This window comes from Balaenoptera acutorostrata, chromosome 7, assembly GCF_949987535.1.
Source record: "Balaenoptera acutorostrata chromosome 7, mBalAcu1.1, whole genome shotgun sequence".
Taxonomy (NCBI): domain Eukaryota; kingdom Metazoa; phylum Chordata; class Mammalia; order Artiodactyla; family Balaenopteridae; genus Balaenoptera; species Balaenoptera acutorostrata.
The window spans coordinates 80,582,851-80,605,465 of NC_080070.1; the positions used below are offsets into that span (position 1 = coordinate 80,582,851).

Below are 22,615 nucleotides of genomic sequence, written 5' to 3' on the forward strand. Positions count from 1 at the left end.
CAATGTTGTGTTACTTTCTGCTGTACAGCAAAGTGATTCAGTTATACATACATATTTATTCTTTTTCATATTCTTTTCCATTATGGTTTATTACAGGATATTGAATATCGTTCCCTGTGCTATACAATAGGACCTTGCTGTTTATCCATTCTATATATCATCATTTGCATCTGCTAATCCCAAACTCTCGATCCATCCCTTTGCCGTCCCCCTCCCCCTTAGCAACCCCAAGTCTGTTCTCTGTGTCTGTCTGTTTCTGTTTCATAGATAAGTTCATTTCTGTCATATTTTAAATTCTACATATAAGTGATATCATATGGTATTTGTCTTTCTCTTTCTGACTGACTTTGCTTAGTATGATAATCTCTAGGTCCATCCATGTAGCTGCCAATGGCATTATTTCATTCCTTTTTATGGCTGAGTACTATTCCATTATATATATACACCACATCTTCTTTATCCATTCATCTGTCGATGGACATTTAGGTTGCTTCCATGTCTTGGCTATTGTAAATAGTGCTGCTGTGAACATTGGGGTGCGTGTATCTTTTCAAATTATAGTTTCGTCCAGATATATGCCCAGGAGTGGGACTGTAGGATCATATGCCAACTCTATTTTTAGTTTTTTGAGGAACCTCCATTCTGTTCTCCATAGAGGCTGTACCAATTTACATTCCCACCAATAGTGCAGGAGGGTGCCCTTTTTCTACAGCCTCTCCCTCATTTGTTATTTGTAGACTTTTTAATGATGGCCATCATGACGGCTGTTAGGCGGTACCTCATTGTAGTTTCAATTTGAATTTCTCTAACAGTTAGCAATGTTGAGCATCACTTCATGTGCCTATTGGCCATCTGTACGTCTTCTTTGGAGAAATGTCTATTTAGATCTTCTGCACATTTTTTGATTGGGTTTTTTTTTTTGATTTGTTTGTTTTTGTTATTGAGTTGTATGGGCTGTTTGTATATTTTGGAAATTAAGCTCTTGTTGGTCGCATCATTTGCAAATATCTTCTCCCCGTCCGTAGGTTGTCTTTTTGTTTTGTTTATGGTTTTCTTTGCTGTGTAAAAGCTTGTAAGTTTGATTAGGTCCCATTTGTTTATTTTTGCTTTTATTCCTATTGGCTTGGTAGACTGACCTAAGAAAATATTGGTACAATTTATATCGGAGAAATATTTTGCCTACATTCTCTTCTAGGAGTTTTATGGTTTCATGTCTTATACTTAAGTCTTTAAGCCATTTTGAGCTTATTTTTGTGTATGGTGTGAGGGTGTGTTCTAACTTCATTGATTTACAAGTGGCTGTCCAACATTCCCAACAACACTTGCTGAAGAGACTGTCTTTTCTCCAGTGTATATTCTTGCCTCCTTTGTCAAAGATTAATTGACCATACCTGTGTGGGTTTATTTCTAGGCTCTCTATTCTGTTCCATTGATCCATATGTCTGCTTTTATGACAATACCATGAGGTTTTGATTACTATAGCTTTGCAGTATTGTCTGAAGTCTGGGAGGGTTATGCCTCCTGCTTTGTTCTTTTTCCTCAGGATTGCTTTGGCAATTCTGGGTCTTTTAAGGTTCCATATAAATTTTAGGATTATTGGTTCTAGTTCTGTGAAAAATGTCAGGGGTAACTTAAAAGGGATCTCATTAAATCTGTAGATTGCTTTGTGTAATATGGACATTTTAACAATATTAATTCTTCCAATCCAAGAGCATGGAATGTTTTTCCATTTCCTTAAATCGTCTTCAGTTTCCTTTATCAGTGTTTTATAGTTCTCAGTGTATATGTCTTTCACCTCCTTGGACAGGTTTATTCCTAAGTATTTTATTTTATTTTTTGATGAGATTTTAAAAGGGATTTTTTTTTTCTTTTTCTTTTTTTTTTTTTAACTTTCTCTTTCTGATGCAACCAATTTCTGTATGTTGATCTTGTATACTGCTACCTGGCTGAATGTGTTTGTCAATTCTAGTAGTTTTTGTGTGAAGTCTTTAGGGTTTTCTATACATAGTATCATGTCATCTGCATACAATGACAATTTTACCTCTTCTCTTCTAACTTGGATACCTTTTCTTTCTTTTTCTTGTCTGCTTGCTGTGGCTAGGACTTCCAGTGCTATGTTGAACGGGAGTGGTGAGAGTGGGCATCCTTGTCTGGTCTGGATTTCAGCAGGAAGGCTTTCAGCTTTTCACTGTTGAGTGTTGTGTTGGCTGTTGGTTTGTCATAAATAGCTTTTGTTATGTTGAGGTATGTTCCCTCTAAACTCACTTTGATAAGAGTTTTTATCATGAATGGATGTTGAATTTTATCAAATGCTTTTTCTGCATCTGCTGAGATGATCATGTGGTTTTTGTCTTGCTTTTGTGGATTTGGTGTGTCACATTGATTTGCATATGTTGAACCATCCTTGTGACCCTGGGATGAATCCAGTTTGGTCATGGTGCATGATCTTTTTCACATGTTGTTGGATTTGCTTTGCTAATATTTTGTTGGGAATTTTTGCATCTATATTCATCAAAGATACTGGCCTGTAATTTTCTCTTCTGGTAGTGTCTTTGTCTCATTTTGGTGTCAGGGTAATGGTGGCTTCATAGAATGACTTTGGGAGTGTTCCCTCCTCCTCAATCTTTTGGAAGAGTTTGAGAAGGATTGGTATAGTTTCTTCTCTTATTGTTTGGTAGAATTCCCCAGTGAAGCCTTCTGGTCCTGGACTTCTGTTTGCAGGGAGTTATATTATTTCAGATTCTATTTCACTTCTAGTGATTGGTCTGTTCAAATTGCCTGTTTCCTTTTGATTCAGTTTTGGTAGGCTGTATGTTTCTAGAAACATGTCCATTTCTTCTGGGTTGTCCAGTTTGTTGGCATATAATTGTTCACAGTATTCTCTATCAGAGGCAATTTGACTCCCAGACTCATTGTCCAGTTCTGAACTCTCGCCTGTGTGCAAGACTTGTATGCTCTGTGCCTGCTCAAGAACCCCTCTCATATGCCTAATAAGAATCTCAAATTATACCTGAGAAAGAATTCTTGTCATTTTCTCTAAAACTTACTTGTTCTGCAGACTTCCCCATATTAATAAATAGCACCACCACTCACCCAAATGCTTTGTCAAAAAGCAGCTAGGAGTCATCTTTTTATGCTTCTCTTTCTTTTACATCTTATCACCAGCATCTCAGTACAGCCCTTTGGCTCAGTGGTCACAACTGCTACTTCTCATCACCTCCACAGATGCCATCCTAACCAGACCCACCAAAACTCTTCAGTAGCTGCTAAACTGGTCTCCCTGCTTCCATGCTTGCCTCCCTTCAGTCTAGATCCCACTCAGTAGCCAGAGTAACCTCTTTATAAACTTCAGTCAGGGGGCTTCCCTGGTGGTGCAGTGCTTAAGAATCTGCCTGCCAGTGCAGAGGACACGGGTTTGATCCCTGGCCCAGGAAGATCCCACATGCCACGGAGCAACTGAGCCCGTGCACCACAACTACTGAGCCTGCACTCTTGAGCCCACGTGCCACAACTACTGAAGCCCGCATGCCTAGAGCCCGTGCTCCGCAACAAGAGAAGCCACTGCAATGAGAAGCCCACACACCACAGCTCAGAGTAGCCCCTGCTCGCCACAACTAGAGAAAGCCCGTGCGCAGCAATGAAGACCCAACGCAGTCAAAAAAAAAAAAAACACACTTTATTCAGATCTTGTCACTCCCTTACTCAGAATCTTTCACTAGCATCTTAGAGCAATTAGTAAAAACTCCACAGCCTTTACCATGGCCTGCAAGATTCTACCTGATCTGGTTCCTAACACCTTGTCTGATCCTCACATCACTGTGGCATAGCTTGCTCACAGGCTTTCTCTTTTTCAAAAGCACCAGTCTGGTTCCTACCTCAGCCCTGTTGGCATTTGTTTCCTCTGTACCTGAAGAACTCTTCACTTCAGGTGTCCACGCGGCTCCATCTTCACATCATTTAATCCCATGATTGAATTTCTCAGAGGCACCCTTCCTGACTAACCTACCTGAAATACCTTTCTTTCCTTCTAACCCTAATTATTCCCTAATCTGCTTTATTTTTACTTGTAATGCGTAACACAGCCAGATACTATATTCTTTATTTATTCATTCACTTGATAATTTTGTCTCTGTCACTGGAATATAAAGGTGGTGAATTTGCCTGTCATAGTCATCAGTATATTTCCTGCACTGAAAGCAATGCCAGTATGGTAGTCATGCAACAATGTTTGCATAATGCATAGGTAAAAGGAAGGATACCCAGATGGAGAGCACTTGAGCTGTGCCTTAAGGAAACAATCAAATTTTACTAAGTAGATGAAGTAACAATTATTAAAATCAGAAAGAATTCACATAGGTTTTGTTAAGTTTGTGATGATCCCTCTGTTATTGTCTAGAGTTTACTCTATAGGTGTTAAGGAGCTATTTCATATTACTAAGAAAAGTTGTTTTTAAAAATAAAAGTAATTTATACCTGTTTGGTGACTGACTGGAATAGGAGAAGCCAGAGACAGAGAATCAATTGTGAGAATTAAAGTAGAGATTATGAGGGTATTTACAAACTAAGCATTTTCGATCTTAGGGGAGAACTTGTCTGAACACTTGTCTCTGGTAAAGAAGAAAGGCGATGACTTGCTTATAACCCACCATAAATATGTGTTACACTGACTTGGTCAAGTCTTGAATAACTGGCAAATAGCTGTTTCGTTTCTTCCTTCCTTCCTTTGTTCATTAATTGTTATATACTGTGATACTGCATGATTATTAATGATATAAAGTCAGTAATTCATGTAGATGAACTGTGTTTAACAATGTTAAACACATATAATCTTGCTGCAGTGACTTCAGTGACATGTCATATGTGTATTCTAAAGAAATATTCCAGATATTTCGCTATGAAAATAATTTTTGCCTGCAATCTGGAAGATTAAAATATTATCTTTAAAATTATTTTATACTTAATGAGAAGATATTCTGCTATTTAAAAACATTATTGTATACAGCTTTTGCACTTTTAAAAATGGATAGTAACAGAACATTATATATAGTATGTATGTATATATGTGTGTATGTGTATATATATACATACATACATATAGGTTTAAATTTAAAACTAGAAAATTTTAAACTCAGAGATAAAACAAACATTATTGGAAGAAACAAATTAATTTCCAGTCAAACTGATGTAGGGATGACTTTGTTTCAAAGGGTCACTGTTTCTACTGAGTTGAAGATGGATTTCTTATAATCAGCTCACTATTTCACTTTTCCAGTTGATTTCACTAATTTATCTTTCACTGAATTGACTAATTCTTTGGTTGAATCCGTCTAATTGAGTTTCTCCCAAGTCCTTGCCCCATCACCTAAACAATCAGCCTGCATCCTCCCTGCTTTGTTCATGAACTCCCTTTGCTCAGGAAAATGGTATCTGTTCCTATGAAGTGATGCGTGTCTTTCTCTTCCGTGATCGGCACTGGTGATCTTCCTGTGCATTAGGAATTTATTAGCTGTGAAAATCGTGGCTATAATCTGTTAAGTTGCCAGAAGAGAGTGGATAGATTACAGATTTCAAGTGGAATCCACACATTTTGAAGGTTAGGTAAGGTTAATTCATAATGGGGTCAGCATGTTTGACTTAATCACTGCTGGTAAGACACAAATAAGGTCAAAAGAAGTTTCTTGAAAAAAAGCCTAACTATTGGATGCACGTGCATTCATGCCATTTGCTGATAATTCTGCGTGCTTAGGTTTAGGATTCACTTAGGCCCCTTAAGCCTCACTCTGGTTTATGCCTAAAATGCTAAGTAGGCCCATCTGCAGAATTGAGACATCTGAATATACGATGAAAAAGTGCATGTTTGGGCCAGGCTGAGAAGCCGTCATTTTTTATTTGATCAAATCTGAGCTACAGATCTTAGATCACACGTGGGACACAGCCTTTGGCTACTCTGGAAGGAATGTATTTCAGATGGTGCAGTTGATTTATGAGAATAAGGTGTCTGAGACACTGATACTTTAGCCTCCCATTAACTATCTTATAGCAAATGCATGTTGGGCTAAAATATTCCTCTTTGAATAAAAGAGAACATTTTTTGGTAGATAATACAGATAAGGTCCTGATTCTGAGTATTAGAGTATCTAACTTATTAGCATCATCATAGAGTTTCATTAAGTATAGAGCACTGCACTTACTTTTCTGACATCAAAATGTCATATGGTCATAACATATGGTTATATGTTATATGGTCAGCTCTGTGGACCAAATCATAATAGAATTTCTCTTTAGTGGTAAGATAAATTTCTCTCCAGAAATATCTGTAGAATTAGTTATATTTTATATAAATTAAAAGGCATTAAAGCATTAAAAGATGTTGAAGTTTATTCAGTTCAGCTCAGAGAGGCTCAGTGTTTAAAGTTGGATCTTGTGAATTCTTATTTAAAAAAAGAAATTGCAAAAAGTTACTATATTGATGAAACAGTAAAAATTGCAGTGCAGGGATAGAATTTTAAAAATCAATCTATTAGATAGTATTTTACTCTCAGGTTACAACATTATAACATGAATTTCCTTTCTCTTTAATAATGTGTATGAATCTTTCCTCCATGGCATCTGTTCTAAATCAGTCTATTTTCCCATTGCTTTTAAAATCGTGTCAAGGTTAATCTCCTATTCCATGTTTGCTTTCCAGGCATTAGTCATGAAGCTGCTGATGAAAAGGTGATTTTTGGCATTGAATTTAATTCAACCTTTCTGGAATGTATACCTAAATCCCAACAAGCATCTATTAAGTGGTATATCCAGCGGTCAGGAGATGAATATCGAGAGGAGGTAAGTTATAGTCATCAAAGAATGCTCACCTTGAGGGAAACAGTGTAAAACTTAAATCAAGTTTAGGTTGTGAGAGGAGATGTTCAACTTTTAGTGCCAAGTGGAGCTCTTATCACTACTTGATAACAAGGAAAATAAAATTTTATAATCTCTAGCACCCAAGGTAACAATGCCTTTGAGATATGAATAGGCCAATTTTATGCAAATGTGTTAATAAATACATTTAAAAGCATATTGAATTTAAAAAATTTACAGGATTCTTCTTCTACTTTTTATTTTTAATTGATGGTCTATATTTTAGAATAATTCCCTGATCAAGAACAAGACTTTCCCCCCACAATAGCACAATGACTAAATTCTAACTCTCATTGGGTTCAGTTTAGATCATAAAATAAAACATGTCAAGTTTGTACAGAAATGGAAATATCTATCTTATCATATCATAGGAGCAAGTTGGATAAGTATCTGGACATCTGTACCTTTTCACTCTAGTGTATTAAAATTAAATCAACAGAGGGAAAAGTAATATGGATGCTCTACTCATCTTTTGACTTTTTTCTGTTTCAGTTTTTTTCTAACACATACATGTGATTAAAACATATCACAAAGATTTTGTGAGATATGTATGTTATATATGTTACTGAATTTAATGAGATGAGTTTGGGTAGTCTGAGAAATCCTGTATTATTATTATTCAAATGTCATGTAACAAAGGTTAAATGACAGAATTTTTATATTTCTATTCTAATGCCTATGAGAAACCAGTGATACTCAATCTAGAGTTCTAAAAGTCCCAATATTAAACTAAGGACACTGTAATGGTAATGGAGTGAACACAGGCTCAGAATTAGATGCATTGAGTAATGATTCTTTGGTAATATTACTGAGGACTGTGGGCCGGAATTTTCTAAGGTAAATAAAATCAATGCAAAAGTTACTGTCAAAATTAAATGAGAAAACACATACGAGAATGTGAATTTCAAAGCAGAGGATTACTCACAAGTGTAAAGTATGCATATAAAATTGCAGACACACTCTACTGGGAGGACGTGTGAAATACGAAACAGCACTGATGATGTGTGTTCACCCTGACTGCTGAGGGTTCGTGAGCAGGTGGTGACTTCTCTAGCACTCAGTTTCTCTGCCATATAAGCAGGTGGACCAGATGTTCTCTAATAATATATCAGCCTCCTTGTGAAGTCCATAAACATTTAAATAGTATATGTAATCGGTCAAACATTACTGTGTAATAGTGGTTCTCAACTTCAGGTAGTTTTGCTCCCAAGGTCTTCACATTTAGCAATACCTGGAGACATTTTTGGTTGTCACGACTGGGTGGATGGAGGATGCTCCTGGCATCCAGTGGGTCGAGGTCAAGGCTGATGCTCACCATCCTGCAGTGCACAGTACCTCACAGTAAACAACCATCCATCTCAGCCGAATGCCAGTTGTGCTAAGGTTGAGAAGCCTTGGAGTCAAAGAACCAAATTTTATGATAAGTGATTAATGTCAAGGTATGTTCCACTGTTACATTAAGAAATTATCATTCTCTTCATCTGAGAATAATTTCTCTTAGCAAAATATTGACCCTTCCACATACTTAATACTAAGGGAATAACTTCCTCCTTTATGTCAGATTTCTCTGGTAAAACTTGATTCTTCATTGTTCCTGACATCCATAAGTTCTAAGAATATGGCATATCCATATTTATACTAAATGTTTAAGAGTCTCACTGTTTACCAATACATATTGAAGTTTTATCTGACATAGAGGTGATTTAATTTCAAGATATAAAGCATTTATTATTTATCCGTGAAATACTGCAAGGACATTATCTGAATTTTTGTAACATGCAGATTTTCTTTTAGATATATTGCAGTATTTTACTTTTGAATACCCCAAATGACTATTTTTAATTTTATAGTTAATAAAGTTTGATAATTTCTTTTCATTTAAATATCATTTTTTAACGATTTTTTTTTCTCCATGACAAATTTAATCTGACTTTTAAAAAATGTGGAACTCTGCTTGGGGTACTCTCCCAGTTATAGATACGTACGTTTGCCTATGCATGTTTGCATTCACATCTTTCATGTTTCCTGAAAATGCTATGCCTTACTTTAATGTACGTTTTAAGTATATCAGACAGTCATGGTGGTAGCATGCTCCATAAATTTCAATGGAGCAGAAACAGTGTATTTATTGATTTATACTTCAAAATATTTTAGCTGTAATGTTTCAACTGGTATTTTCATCTATCTTTGTAAATAGTTATACATTGTCCAGGATATGCAGTACTGCTTCCTGAACTGAGGAAAGGGGCAAAATCCAGACTAGATTTGAAGCATTTTTCCCAGCAGGATACCCTCTGCTCTTTACCAAGAAGGTCACAGTTTGAAATCTTTCCTCCACTCAAAAAAAGAAAAAAAAAAAAAGCCTGAGGGAAGGCCCAGGATCTCCTGTGGCACAGAGGCTGTCACCAGGTTATTCTCTGCCAGGAGGAGAACATTTCCTTACTGAGTTGTTTCACAGTTGGGTGCTGTTGGGGAGGTCATGAGTCAGTTATTCACTGACTTTCTTATAAAGCTGTTCTTGAAATTGATGATGTCGGTGCTGTAACTAGCAAGTTAATCGTCAGTCCCCAAGCTTCTGTTGAACTTTTGAGATCTGAATAAATAAAAGAGGCAGTACCTTATACCATTTGTGATAGTAATTTTTCTGTGGCTTTTTAAAATATTTTTAAAACATCTTCAAATATTTGTATTTTTCTATCTGTAGGCCTTCGTTTTATTTTTGTTGCTCTTATTATAAAAGCAATATAAATGGTTTTGAAAATAAACAACTATGAGATCACTAAGTGTAGATAAGCACAAATACTATTCTGATGTCTATTCCAGCTTTTTTTTTTTCCTACTTCCCATTACACTATAAGCATTTTCCCCTGCCATTCAATTTTAATACCATGTTTCCTGTCCCACATCCCTGCCATCCTGATGACACAGTCATCCACAGATGTTCCATGTTTTATTAAGTTCACGTAACCTCTTAAAAAAGTAATCAACTTTCCTTTAGCTAAATCTTTCTCTACTTGTCTATTTTCTTAGGACAAATTCTTAAATGTAAAATAAGTGAGTTAAAGACTTTAATTATCTTACAGCTTTGGATAAACAACTGCATATTGCTAATTTCTCATCAAAATCACCATACTGGTAAATTGCCTTACCTATCATTTGCTTGGTTTATGTTGGTGTATTCATTTAAAAATTATTTTAACAAACCCTTTTATATTATAGATATTAACATTTTAATGTTATGCATATTACATGTAACTTTTTATTGCTTTCTATCTCTAAAAATTTTTGTGTGTCCCTAACACACACGTTTTATGTTTTATATAGACAAATCTATTGATTTATATCTATATGATTTCTCACTTGCGCTTATAAGTTCCTTCCCCAATGAAACAGCAAATATATATATTCTAGTCATTTTATGATTTTATTTTTACAATTACAGTTTACATTTTATATTTACACTTACTTAAAGATATTAAATTAATCTAGGAGTGAGTTATGTATTCATTCGATTTTTTTTTTCTTTTAAATAATGAGCCAGTTGCCTCGGCACTATTTTTAAATAAGTCGTCTCCTATGTTTGTTGAAGAAGGGAGATATTCTTGAATCCCTAGTCACTTCCAAGACATGTGCAGTGCTTTAGCTATGAAAGACCTGACAGGTGAATTATCTGCAAAGGAATTACCATTAGGCTGCTATTATCAGAGAAGGAAGTCACTGACCTTTACCTGCTGCTTAGTACCTAACTGTCCTTTGTCACTTACCATGTTTCTCTTTTCATTTTAAATGAATTGCCCTTCACTGAAGATCTACACTGAATAATGCCAAATATATTATCCTTGTTCACATTAAGCAAATGGATAGTTGACTGTGGTTCAAGCATGGTTTTGATATGTAAGGCTGAGCAGTTTTTACTTATCACTTCTAAAGTGAAGAAAATTCCATGAGTTTAAATCACTGGCCAGAGATTACATTATCTCTTTGTAGAGGAGCTGAATTTTCTAAATTGACTCTGCTGACATTTCACTGTCGAGATGCAGTCTGCATAATGCATCCTATTCCAGCATGGAATGAAAGCACTACAGAGAATGGGAATGTAAAGTAGGCAAATGTTAATCAACCACTTAATTTCTGGGTCACAGATTTCTATCTCTAGATGGCAAAAATCCTATGAAAATACATCAATTCAAAATGTGTTTTATTAGAGATACCATGTCATGAAAGGCATATTTTTGAAATTTTAGGAAGAGAAAAAAATCACTTAAATGATCTAATAGACATTAGATAAATCCAGAAAGAAATTCATTAAAGCAAACTTTTTATCTGTAGGTCAAAAACCAAAAGAAAAAGTAAGCATTCCATCAAAGAAAGGAAAGGTGAAGGACCACGATGGAGTAATGAAATGTCAGGTGTTTATGAAACCCTGAGTCCTGTAGGGACAGAAGTAGACTGGAAAGGAGGGAAGGGGGCCAGACTTCAGAGTAAAATAACGTAAATGGGACACAAAAAGAGAATAGCAAAAATAATGATGAAGTGTTGCATAATATGTGTGAAATCACAAAGTCATCATTCCTTCCTGTCAGAAGCTTAAAAAGAACAATAAAAAATAGTGACTCAGAGCTGTGACAGTCTCTGAAAGCCACATTAAATGCAGTTTAAACATTAGCAAGAATACCAGCTGGGAAAGAATATACAGAGATGAACTGGAACTGAAGTCACGCACTTTGGTCGTCATGCTAGTAACCACAGGCCATTTTCCATTAAAGAATTACAGAAGTAAAGGCTTCAGAACATCACCTCTCCAGCAATAAGGCAGTAGTCTATGATGTTGCTAATAATACTTCACACTTAACCTTCAAAGAGCTTTACTTTTAACACCCCACATACACCGTATGCTGTGTCACCAACTTGATAAATGGGACACCAATCGGGGAAGATAAATGAGTAGTCATAGGAAGCAGAGCAGATAGGGACCAGAACCTAGGCTGTGGAGTCAGAGTTTCAATTTCATGTTCTAAGATATATTTAAATGAAAAAACAGTAATTCCTACAATAAAATTATTTAAAGGAAGATATATAGTATGTGTTAAATTTGAGATTGATATTATTTTTTAAGACTGATCCTTTAGAGCTCTACCAATTCAAATTCCCTTCTATTTTTGGCAGCAGATTCCTATAGTTTCTGAGAATGTAAGTTACTTCAACATTAGTTTGTATTACAGTAGCATTTAAAAATATCTGGGCCTTTAGATAAATCCATTAGAAGAAAAAAAAAAACAACTACTACACACCAATTCACCAAATGGGCAAAGTAAGGGAAACAAACAGACCCCTGATGGTGTGGATTCATTGTAGAGCAAAGGCAGGGCTGGAGACCATTCAGCCTCATTAAGCAGGGATCTGAGCTGTGACCTGCCTTTGGCCTTGTGTGGTACCCCGCCAGCTGCACTTCTCTGGCATAGAAGGTGGTTGGCCATATATTTGTTAGTTAACTGGGCTGGTAGCCAGAGATGTTTCTTTGCCTTTTCTCATATTTCCAGAATTGGAGGGATTTTTCCTACATATTTTTCACATAAAGATGCAAAGTATAGTCCACCCACTGTGAATAAATTTAATTTAGCCGTCTTTATGCCTCCTTGATTTCCATCAACTCTAAGTCTACAATACAGGGGCAGATGTGTAAACTGGGAAATCTTCCAGACTTCTTTGTTGTTGTTCTACTTAATGCTGAGCCGCTCAACAATACTCCACATTAAACAGGGCTCTTGTGTCGGTAAACATGCCTGTAGTTTATTGAAGATAGGTTCTCTATTCACACCAGATTGGAGGCCAGGCAAGCTTAAATGTTTGAATTGTCTTTCAGTACTATTGCTTCAAAGGGCAAAGAGCGTCACATTTCAGTGGAGGTTCTTTTTGTTCATTGAGCTTTCTCACACTTGAAATCACATTACCATGTTATAGTATACTGAGGTATGGCAAATATCTCCACAAATGACATAGTCTAAAGTATCATATAGACATAAAGTATCAAAATTCAATCCATAGTAAAAAGAGAAATTCAGCTTTAAATGTTGCTAAACTTCTGACTCTATGGTCCTATTCAGTACAGCTCTAACATCCAAAAGGCTGTATCTTCCATGCCTTTCCACCTGACTTTTAACAAGTCACCACTTACAGTTTCCATAAGCTACTCAGATCATTTATTTGGCAATATCTAGCAAACATTAAATTCCTTTTGGAATAATTGCTCTCTTCTACATTACAGGTAGTAGTGTGCACTAAAGCTCTTTTTCTACACAATGACTGTCAGAGTCACATTCTAGCTCTGAAATTCAGAAACAAATTGGTGTTCTTAGTACACCAATTAGTGTCTGAAATCTTTGTAAAGATGGTCAATTGACAGTTTCCAGGTTTACTTCATTAATTTTCACAGCTTTTTATTCCTATCTGTAGACTGGGAGAAAAACTAACTATATTCCGAAGGCTCAGTTAGATGTAATAAGATGCAACCATACATCTTTGGGGGCTGTTACTTTAGTTGAAAGAGAGTTTAGTCACTCTCTTCGACTATGGCTGACGATACTATGCTTAATGACAGAGAGACAGGGATCGTATCTCTTAGGTTCATCTAAGTAAAACTATGTAGCCTCTTTGCATTTGCTCATAGCCCTCTCTCTTTCTCATTTATTGCCTACATTTTTCCAATTCTGCAGTTGAAACCCGATGAAAGGATCATCAAAACAGAATACGGGCTACTGATTCGAAGTCTGCAGAAGAAGGACTCTGGGATGTATTACTGCAAAGCACAGGAGCACACTTTTATCCACACCATAGTGAAGCTGACTTTGAATGTCATTGAGAATGAACAGATGGAAAATACCCAGAGGGCAGAGCACGAGGAGGGGCGGGTCAAGGATCTGTTGGCTGAGTCACGGTTGAGATACAAAGACTATATCCAAATCCTTAGCAGCCCAAACTTCAGCCTCGACCAGTACTGCGAACAGATGTGGCACAGGGAGAAGCGGAGACAGCGAAACAAGGGCGGCCCAAAGTGGAAGCACATGCAGGAAATGAAGAAGAAACGAAATCGAAGACATCACAGAGACCTAGACGAGCTTCCGAGAGCTGTGGCTACATAGTTTTCTATTTAATTTAAAGAAAAAATTCTTCACCTGCAAAAATACTGTCTTCTCTTTTATTCATCCTTATATTAACTCATAAGAGCTTTCCATGGAGTTTTGCTAAAGCACAAGAACAGTAATCTGAATAAGACTGTATCTGGTGGATATGGCATTAATAAGGGCAAACCATGCATCTGAACCAATTTTCCAAGAACTAAACTTATACCTGCACAGTATCAGAATTATCTCAAAAGAGGGGCTTTACATTTGTAAATGTTTTACACTCTGAGTTTTTGAATTTGTTATGTTACGTAAATAACTGAGCTAAGAAAGCGTCAAATTTGACATTGTCATAAGGTGCTTTATTTCCCTTGCATGGTCTTTAAGCATGGAGTTTACCATGCAGTTGTGCTATATGTTCTTATGAACAGATACATCATTCCACTCTAGAACTGGCTACCTGGTGGTAGGATTGGAGGGAAGACATAAGATACAGCTCACATTATCAACAGGAACTTTCCCAGTGAGCCATTCACTCTTGGTGCATGGTTTAGGAATCTGGAGAGGTGCATTACTCCTTTCAGACTCCAGGGGTTACATTTAGTGTCCTGGAGCATTGATTTACTGAAGGGCATAAATGTTCCTCCCAGGATTCCTTATGACTTGTCAGGATAACAGGTTCACAGAGAGAAGTTGGTGCTCAGTTATGTGTCTTTAGAATATATGCTGAGCTTTACAGGGACAGAATGCTTAATAAATATTTTAATAGGATATGGGAAAGCATTTTAATAAAATAAGGGAAACATCATGATGTATACTGCATCCTAATGGGAAAGCACGCAGCTGGGATTTGTTAAGAGAAAGAAAGAAAGACAGCCATAAATTCTGGCTTTGGGGAAAACTCACATCCCCATAAAAAGGAAGAACAATCACAAATACAGTGCGTGAAATGTACTGTAGCTTTACTCACTGGAATATAAGTAGCTGCCAATTTGTAATCCATCTGTTAAAAAAAACCTCTAGATTATAACAAACTGCTAGCAAAAGTCTGAGGAAAAGTAAATTTTCTAAAGAATCATGGGAAAAATGAATACAAATTTATTTACAACCAATGGGATTTCAGTATGTACTTCCTCTCTTTTTTGTAGAAATGCATCATGCTCTATAAATTATTTCTATTTACTGCCTTTATGCTCTCCCAAATATTGGATTATTAGATTTTATTTGAGTGAATAGGAAAAAGCAATATATACATATATAGAGAGAATTAGGTAGACAACAGCGGTGGGGAGCGGGAATACTATATATTTGTTGAATAACAGAACAAATGCAAAAATTTTGACAACGGAAAGGGTTAAATTAACTCTTTGACATCTTTTCTTCACACAATCTTTTTGCATTTCTGAGATTATATGCTGTAATTCAAGTAGCATTGTTTTAGTAATTTAATAATAAATAAGCCTACTGCATGTAAAGAAAACAAACTCACAATATTAACATAAACATTTTTTCACATTTTGTTAGCACTTTCAAATGTTTCCAATTTGTTCTTTCCTCTGAATATGTATGGTATGTTTCCTGCCTGTTTAAGAAGGACTCACCTTTCCTTCGTATAACACAAAACCCTCAGCCTTCTTCTGTTTTGCCTTTTCACGCCGTTTTTAGTGTGAAATGAAAAATTAGTCACTTCCTCACATGGAAGGCAGCTTTTCAGAAAACTAAATAGCAGACATAGCTCGTTTCTCATGCATTCTACGTGTCTTGAAAATAAAAGCCTGTGAGAACCCTGTGATTATAGGGCAACTTATTACAGAGTTCAGTATCATGTCTGTGACTGGCTTTATGCTCAAAACGTTCTATCTTACATTCATTGTATTTGCATTGCTTACCTACTCAAAGTAGTCACACTGATCTATGAGGTTAAGTCGCCTTTTGATATGATACTCAAATATTTGTAGATGTTTTACTGTAAGGAAAACTTAAGGAAGATAGTTTTTTTTTTTTAAGTGAACCAGAACAAATCACTCTATTAAAAAGTAATTCATAAGAATAGTTGTAGCAAGATCAGACTGCTAACAAGAGTGTTTGTAACTTGATTTGCTGGCTCAAAATGTTCCAGGAACTCATAGTAAGCTCAAAGCATATAAGTAGGAGCATGTTTTTTAAAAGATTTCCAAATATTTGTATATCAGACAGTAATGATCAAATTATGGATGGCTTTGGGAAAATTCCATGAAGCTCAAATGTTAGGATGGACTTGTGAAAATAAATTTGGTTTTCATCAAAATATGAATGTCCAAGCCATTTTTTAATTAATTCTTTCTAATCTTAGTTATTCAGAAAAAATTGGGGGGGACATTTTAATTTACAGCTAATATTCTGGCTGCTTTGGATCTAAAACTATAAATTTATGATAATTAAAATATATTTGAAATATTGTTAGTAAAATAAAAAGTCATATAATAAATAAACCATATGGGCAAAGATTTATGTGTATTTATAAAGACAGAAGACATCTAAGCTGCTATGTTTAATTTTTGAATCGTTTAATTGCCTAGAACGCTTAGAAGAACAGTGTGAATATATTAAATCTAGAGATGAGATACAATATATACTTCCTCACCACTGAAAGTTTTTACCAAATTTTCTTTGAAATAATGAAAAATGAAATTATAGTTAATAGTTTCAAATACATTTGCTAAGAAATCAGCTCTTTGTGGAGAGGTCTTAAAATGTCTATGTTTATTCTTGGTTTTATATTTTTTCCCCTGTTTTGAATACATATGGCTCTGACTTGCATATTCTCATCTGCATTTCATTCCAGCTATTTATGCTGCTAAATGGAATCCTGACTGTCTGCATTCATTTACATTCAATGTATTGGGAATTTTAAGAGTTTGTTTAGAAATAGATAGTCTAAATAATTAATTTATATATAAACTGTTTCTTCCCCAAAGAGCTCAAAACAGTACATTCACATTATTGAATAAACATTTTTGAAAACCAACCAAATTATTTAAGAAATGGAAAACTGCCACAGAGAAATTTAGAAATTTGCAAAAGCCACAACAGTAGTGAAAAAATTATAATTCACACAATACCTCATCCATCCGTTGACTAAATAACGCTTATTTACAGCATGCTGCCTGCAAAATGGTCTTACTCTTGAATTTCTCCTTTGGTCTATGTTTTGGTTCTTTATATGCTATTAATTTTTGTTTCTGCTGAATTGTGTAGACTCAACTAAAAAATAAGTTTACAGTTGTCGGTGCCTGTTTTTCCACGTTACATTGAAAATTAAATTTTCAAGGACAGTTTGGTAGCATCCACATGTCTACGAAATACTAAATTGAACAAAAGCATTAATTAAACACTGATATTTTAAATTTAAATATGATATTTCATATATATCATAAATGAAAGTGGAAATCAAAACTGAAATAGCTTCCCTTTAGAATTTGTCTTGGACAACATGTTGGAACTCATTAGCCTTATTGGGAATGGATAGTTTAGAAAAAAGAGATATTTGAAATGTTTTTATAGAAAGAAATATTTTTTTCTCACAGTAAATGACCACAATATTTAAATAATGTAATTTGCATGTGAGGTTAAAAAATGAGATCTAAAATTCCAACATTGTACACATTGACAGTGCAAAGACAGGAACATGCACATGACTTATACCTCTCATTTAAATATTTAGTCCTATAAAGTATTTATGGTAAGTTTGATATAGGTGATTTGGGGGTGAAGGGCAAAAATCTGTCAGTTAATTGTGTAATTTAATTCTTAATAATTGTAAGTGGTTAGCAATCTATTTTGAATTTGTAGTTTTGCTATTTTAAAAGAAATGTAGTCTTGTAATCTAAAATAATGGAAAGTTGTTAAATGTATATTTTGGTTGTATTATAATAAAATACAAACATTAGTGTTCTATGGTTATAAACAGAATGTTGGTTTGTGTGCAATTTTGTTTTCAAACCCTAAACATGGTAACCAGATTTTATACATAGAATCGCACTAAATCAAATACCAAGGAAAATATTTCCTGACAATTTTTAGTAGATATAGTTTGCACTGTAAGTATGCAGTAATTTCCCTTATGAAAGAAAAGAATAAGTTTCTCTCCCCAGTTAATACAAGTATTACAGTTAAGCTTTACTGTGATTTAAATTTAGACTTTGGTAGACTGAATTAATATTACTACTCCAAGTAACTACTTTTAAGATTTCCAATTACCATTCTATAAGTGAAATTTAAAAATACTCGTCTATCTGTTTAGTACTGTATGAGCATAATTTTTTAAAGGCATAAGCTGAGGTTTTTGTTTTTGCTTTATAAAGACCTTTCTTGAATTTCTTTTAGAGAAAATTATATTTCTTGTTAATTTGGTACACACATAAAGGATATTTTATGTTTACAAATAGATATTATGATATCCCCTCCAACCTGGTAATGAAATAAATTGTAGGGATGTTGTATAGAGAAATGTCAAGTTTTCTGAGTGCTCTGACAAGCTTTGAACATGAGAATTTATAGTAGTGTATATACATAACATTTTTAAAAGAAAAAAATGTATATAGGGCACTCTTAGGTGGATCATGTCCAAGCTGTTACTATAAATAAAATACAACAGAAGATTAATAATTGAAAAAATTCCAGTTGTATTTGTTTGAATATAGAAAGACACGTGAGTGATTCTCAAGACAAAAGAAACAAATTTTAGCATTTGAGAATCAAAAGCATCTATAACCACACAATTTATCTGCTTTAACATGATTTGCTAGTCCAGGAAACTCTTGCCTAGGAAGATGAAGCTGCGAATAACTTTATTGTTTGTTTCAGAAGCTCATATATACCCTTGAGAACCCTCTTCACGTGTGCAGTAATAGACATTTTAAAAAACATTTATTGTAAGATTAATTATAATAGAAAAAAGAGAACAATCTATATGTTCTACAAAAGGAGAACAGATAAATTGAAGTATAGTCACTAAATGGATACAGAAGTTTAAATGGGAAAAAACAAGAGCTACATGTATCAACATAGAAAAATCTCAGAAACAATGTTAAAGGAATAGAACCAAGGAGTACAGGAAAGCAAAAGGAATTATACTAGGTATATCAAGTTGAAAGAAGCAAACGATACTGCTTATGGATACAGACATTCATATGTAAGCAGTAAACATATAAAAAAATTTCTGGAAAAGTTAAGCACCATATTCAGAATATGTTTTTCTCTAAGAAATAAGAGAATGAGGACACAGGGAGCTATGACTGTTTGAATAATTTTTTTTTTAATCTAAACTCAATATTATATTTATATTACATATATTTGTAGGAACTAGTATATTTAAGTGTTAATATTTCACAAAGTTGGGCATTGGATTATAATTTAAATATATTACTCTCAACATAATTCTGTGTGCTTAAAATATTTCATAATAAAAAAGCAGATGAAAGCTCTAAATTTCAATAAAAGAACAAGTTAGCAGTAAAATCTAAAAAGAGAAAGAAAAAGAGAGGGAAAGAGAGAAAAGAATAACATATAGAAATATTAGATATGCAGCCATCATAACAGATGCAACCTTCCAGTTCCCCTGACTCTTACATTATGGACTTTCTTGGACACCCTGATTATTTTAAAAACGTGACAGCTAGGACCTTGTTTGGCCTCAGGGACCCTGGAATGATGCCTATTTTTCAAAGCAACGCCTTATTGTTATGGAAATGCCTAAGGCATCTAGGATATGGAACTATGTGCTTAACATGCCAAAGGGCTCCAAATAGCTGAGTTGACCTTTCTTGGATTGAACAGTGTTCAAGATTGATATTTCAAATAGAGAGTTTCTTCTTTCTGGCTTACATATCAAATTGATAAGCCAACTTATGCTCTTTAGGTAAGCTGAAGAGGGAAGAGAAATATTTATATCTTGCAAAATGTCTTTAAATGATCCCATGAATCATTATTTTCTATTGGAAAGATTTTATATAAATATAATTCACATTTTTCATTTACTGTGGATGTTTTGCTCATGTGTAGAGATGGGTCAAAATTTAGCCCAACATTTTTGCATTTTGCAAATTCTCAATTTTATTGGGTCCTGTTAATGAGGGGCTAGTACATTTAAATACACATTGTATGAGTAGAAGGGGGCATATTCAGAGAGTATTAATTTAAAGTACATAAACTTGGATAAGAAGAAAATGAAACCAACTAACCAGATAGGAAGTTATCATTTAGAGTCAGGAAAGGGGTTGTTTAATGGGCCATATCCCTCTAAGCTTTTAATATATTGAAATAAATTACTATCAGGTAATTATCTCCAATTATCGAATTGTGTTATAATTGCAGCCCTTTCCTACAGGTCATTTTTACTATTGAAAAACAAATAAAACCTTAAAATCTCCCGTGGTAATTTGTGTTGTTACAGTTAGTCTTTATAGACATTTGGAAGTAGTCTTAGGTTTCAGTACCCACAGGCAAAGTTAAGTGTGAGAATAACCATATCTTACTCAGGTGTGGAAATCATAGAAAGCTGGCCAAGAAGGCAAGGGTCTGATTGTTAGGAACTTTATGATTCAGACTAGATAGAGATTTAATCCTGCAGACAGGGGGAGACATTCTGGTATTTTTAAGCAGAGACATGATATAATGAGATTTTCATCAAATTTGCATTTGAGAAATAAACATAAAGTAAAAAATGACCCCTTAATTTCTATGTTTTGCAACTGGATGGATGACAGTTTTAAAAAAAAAAAAACAGGAATTATAGTGGGGAAAGAAGGAGGTTAGGGTGGGAAGATCATAGTTTCTTTGGGATGATTTGAGGAGAGTCTGGTAGACAGTTTGATATACGGGTGTGATGCGCAGGAGAAATGAAAGCTGGAATTATTTTGTGGTCACTGGTATAAATGACAGAAGTAACGTAGTAGGGGATGCAGTGAATACAAGCAAGTTGGGTGGTCATTTTAGCCTAAATTAGTGTGTCTCCTGATGTGGGTTATCATTCATTTCTCTGCACCTCAATGAGATGTCTCTAAGGTACCAAACAACTTAAAAATTTATGAATTTTTCTTATATCTTCCACCAGAAACTAAATTTCTGGAAGACAAAATCTCTATTCTTAATATCTAGTGCAGTCTCTGGCAACTAGAAACCAGTTAAACCTGTGTTGTAAAACGACAAGTTTTCCTCGAAACTGTTATGATTCATTACTTCTGGAACTAGTAAGAAAAAATTTCCCCAAATGGAAGCATTTTCTAAAATTCCTACCCCATGTTCTGCTTTTTAAATCAAATTGGTAAATTGATGAAGGTCTATTTTCATTTTGAATGTTCATCTGTTTTAAACAAAACAATTACAAACTGGTGTTTTTTTTTTCCCTTTGATTCAGGTGGTCTCAGTGCCGTAATCTACAAGGTTTAAACTGGTAGAAAGAAGGTCCATATCATTTGTAATGGATGGTTTGTTGAAACACAAGGACTTTGAAGAGGTCTTTGAAGAAAACTTTAAACATGTAAATTCATAGCACAGTCAAGAATATAGATTTCTCTAATAGATATTCTTTGGTTAATAATATTTTAAATTATTTTACTTGTGCCATAGCATTTCCCTGTTCAATTTACATTAAAGAGCACATAACTCTTAAATGGCATCTTCTTGGAAAAACATTCTACTAGAGCTTTAAAGCCCAGTGCTAAATGAGAGTAAACCAAAGTTATAACCCTGTTTATCCATTTTCAACCCTGTTTATGTTGTCTCAAAAATGCAGTTGAATTAGGCATATTGGTTACACTTACACACTTTATCAATCAAATAGCAAAAGTTAATTTCTCTCACTGACTTAGAACTATTAAGATGTATTACTTAAGATGCATCATATATTTTAAAAAGGGAAATATTGACATATGAGAGTTTCCATTTTTACTTAAACTCAGGATGATATATGTAACTAGAGCAGAAATCAGCTTTTCAAGGTCCTGCTCCTGAAAAACAAGCATTCCTAGCCATTGGCAAAGCTTAGAACTACCTGCTTTCTTTGTTATTATATAACAAACAACAATCCTTTCTTTTGGACACTTAATATTCATTAAAGCTACTCATAAATGCATTTATATAGCAGTGTTTTACATTTCTAGTGAACAAATTTAATTAACAAAAAATGATAATTCTTTTTGAGTATATGGAGAGTTGTCTGAAATTTATATGATGCAGATGTATATCTGGGGAATCTCAGTAGGAACTCCAAACCAAACACATTTAGAAACTCTCCTTTGTTTTCCACTTTATCTCACCAAGGGAGTGACTAATATGAAGTGGTTTGCTGCATCTCATGAAAAGATGGCAAATTGGATAAGGTTCGATTCATGCTTCTCAATGTCAATATTATGGTGTGAGGGATGATGGGGACCAAAGGGAAATAAAAGTGTGCTCAATTCTTGTATTACTGCTAGGAAATAAAGATTTTGATAAATATAAGGAGTCAGTAACAGTGAATTAATTGGAGTATATGGCTTAAGGACAACCTCCATAAATATTAAAAAAAAAAAGAACGGGGCTCCATTCCAAGTCAACATAAACAAGTGGGG

General features: G+C 34.6%; 1 protein-coding gene across 3 annotated transcripts in view; it reads left to right on the forward strand.

Moving 5' to 3' along the window:
• Positions 1-17,975, forward strand: part of SEMA3D (semaphorin 3D) — a 208,961-nt gene extending 190,986 nt beyond the window's left edge. For all 3 annotated transcript variants that reach the window (XM_007170275.2, XM_057550011.1, XM_007170276.2), the window contains 2 exons: positions 6,689-6,828; positions 13,617-17,975. In XM_007170275.2, coding sequence (XP_007170337.1) covers positions 6,689-6,828; positions 13,617-14,042 — 566 coding nt within the window. In that variant the 3' untranslated portion in view covers positions 14,043-17,975. The remainder of the gene's footprint in view (positions 1-6,688; positions 6,829-13,616) is intronic.
• Positions 17,976-22,615: the final 4,640 nt, after the last annotated feature.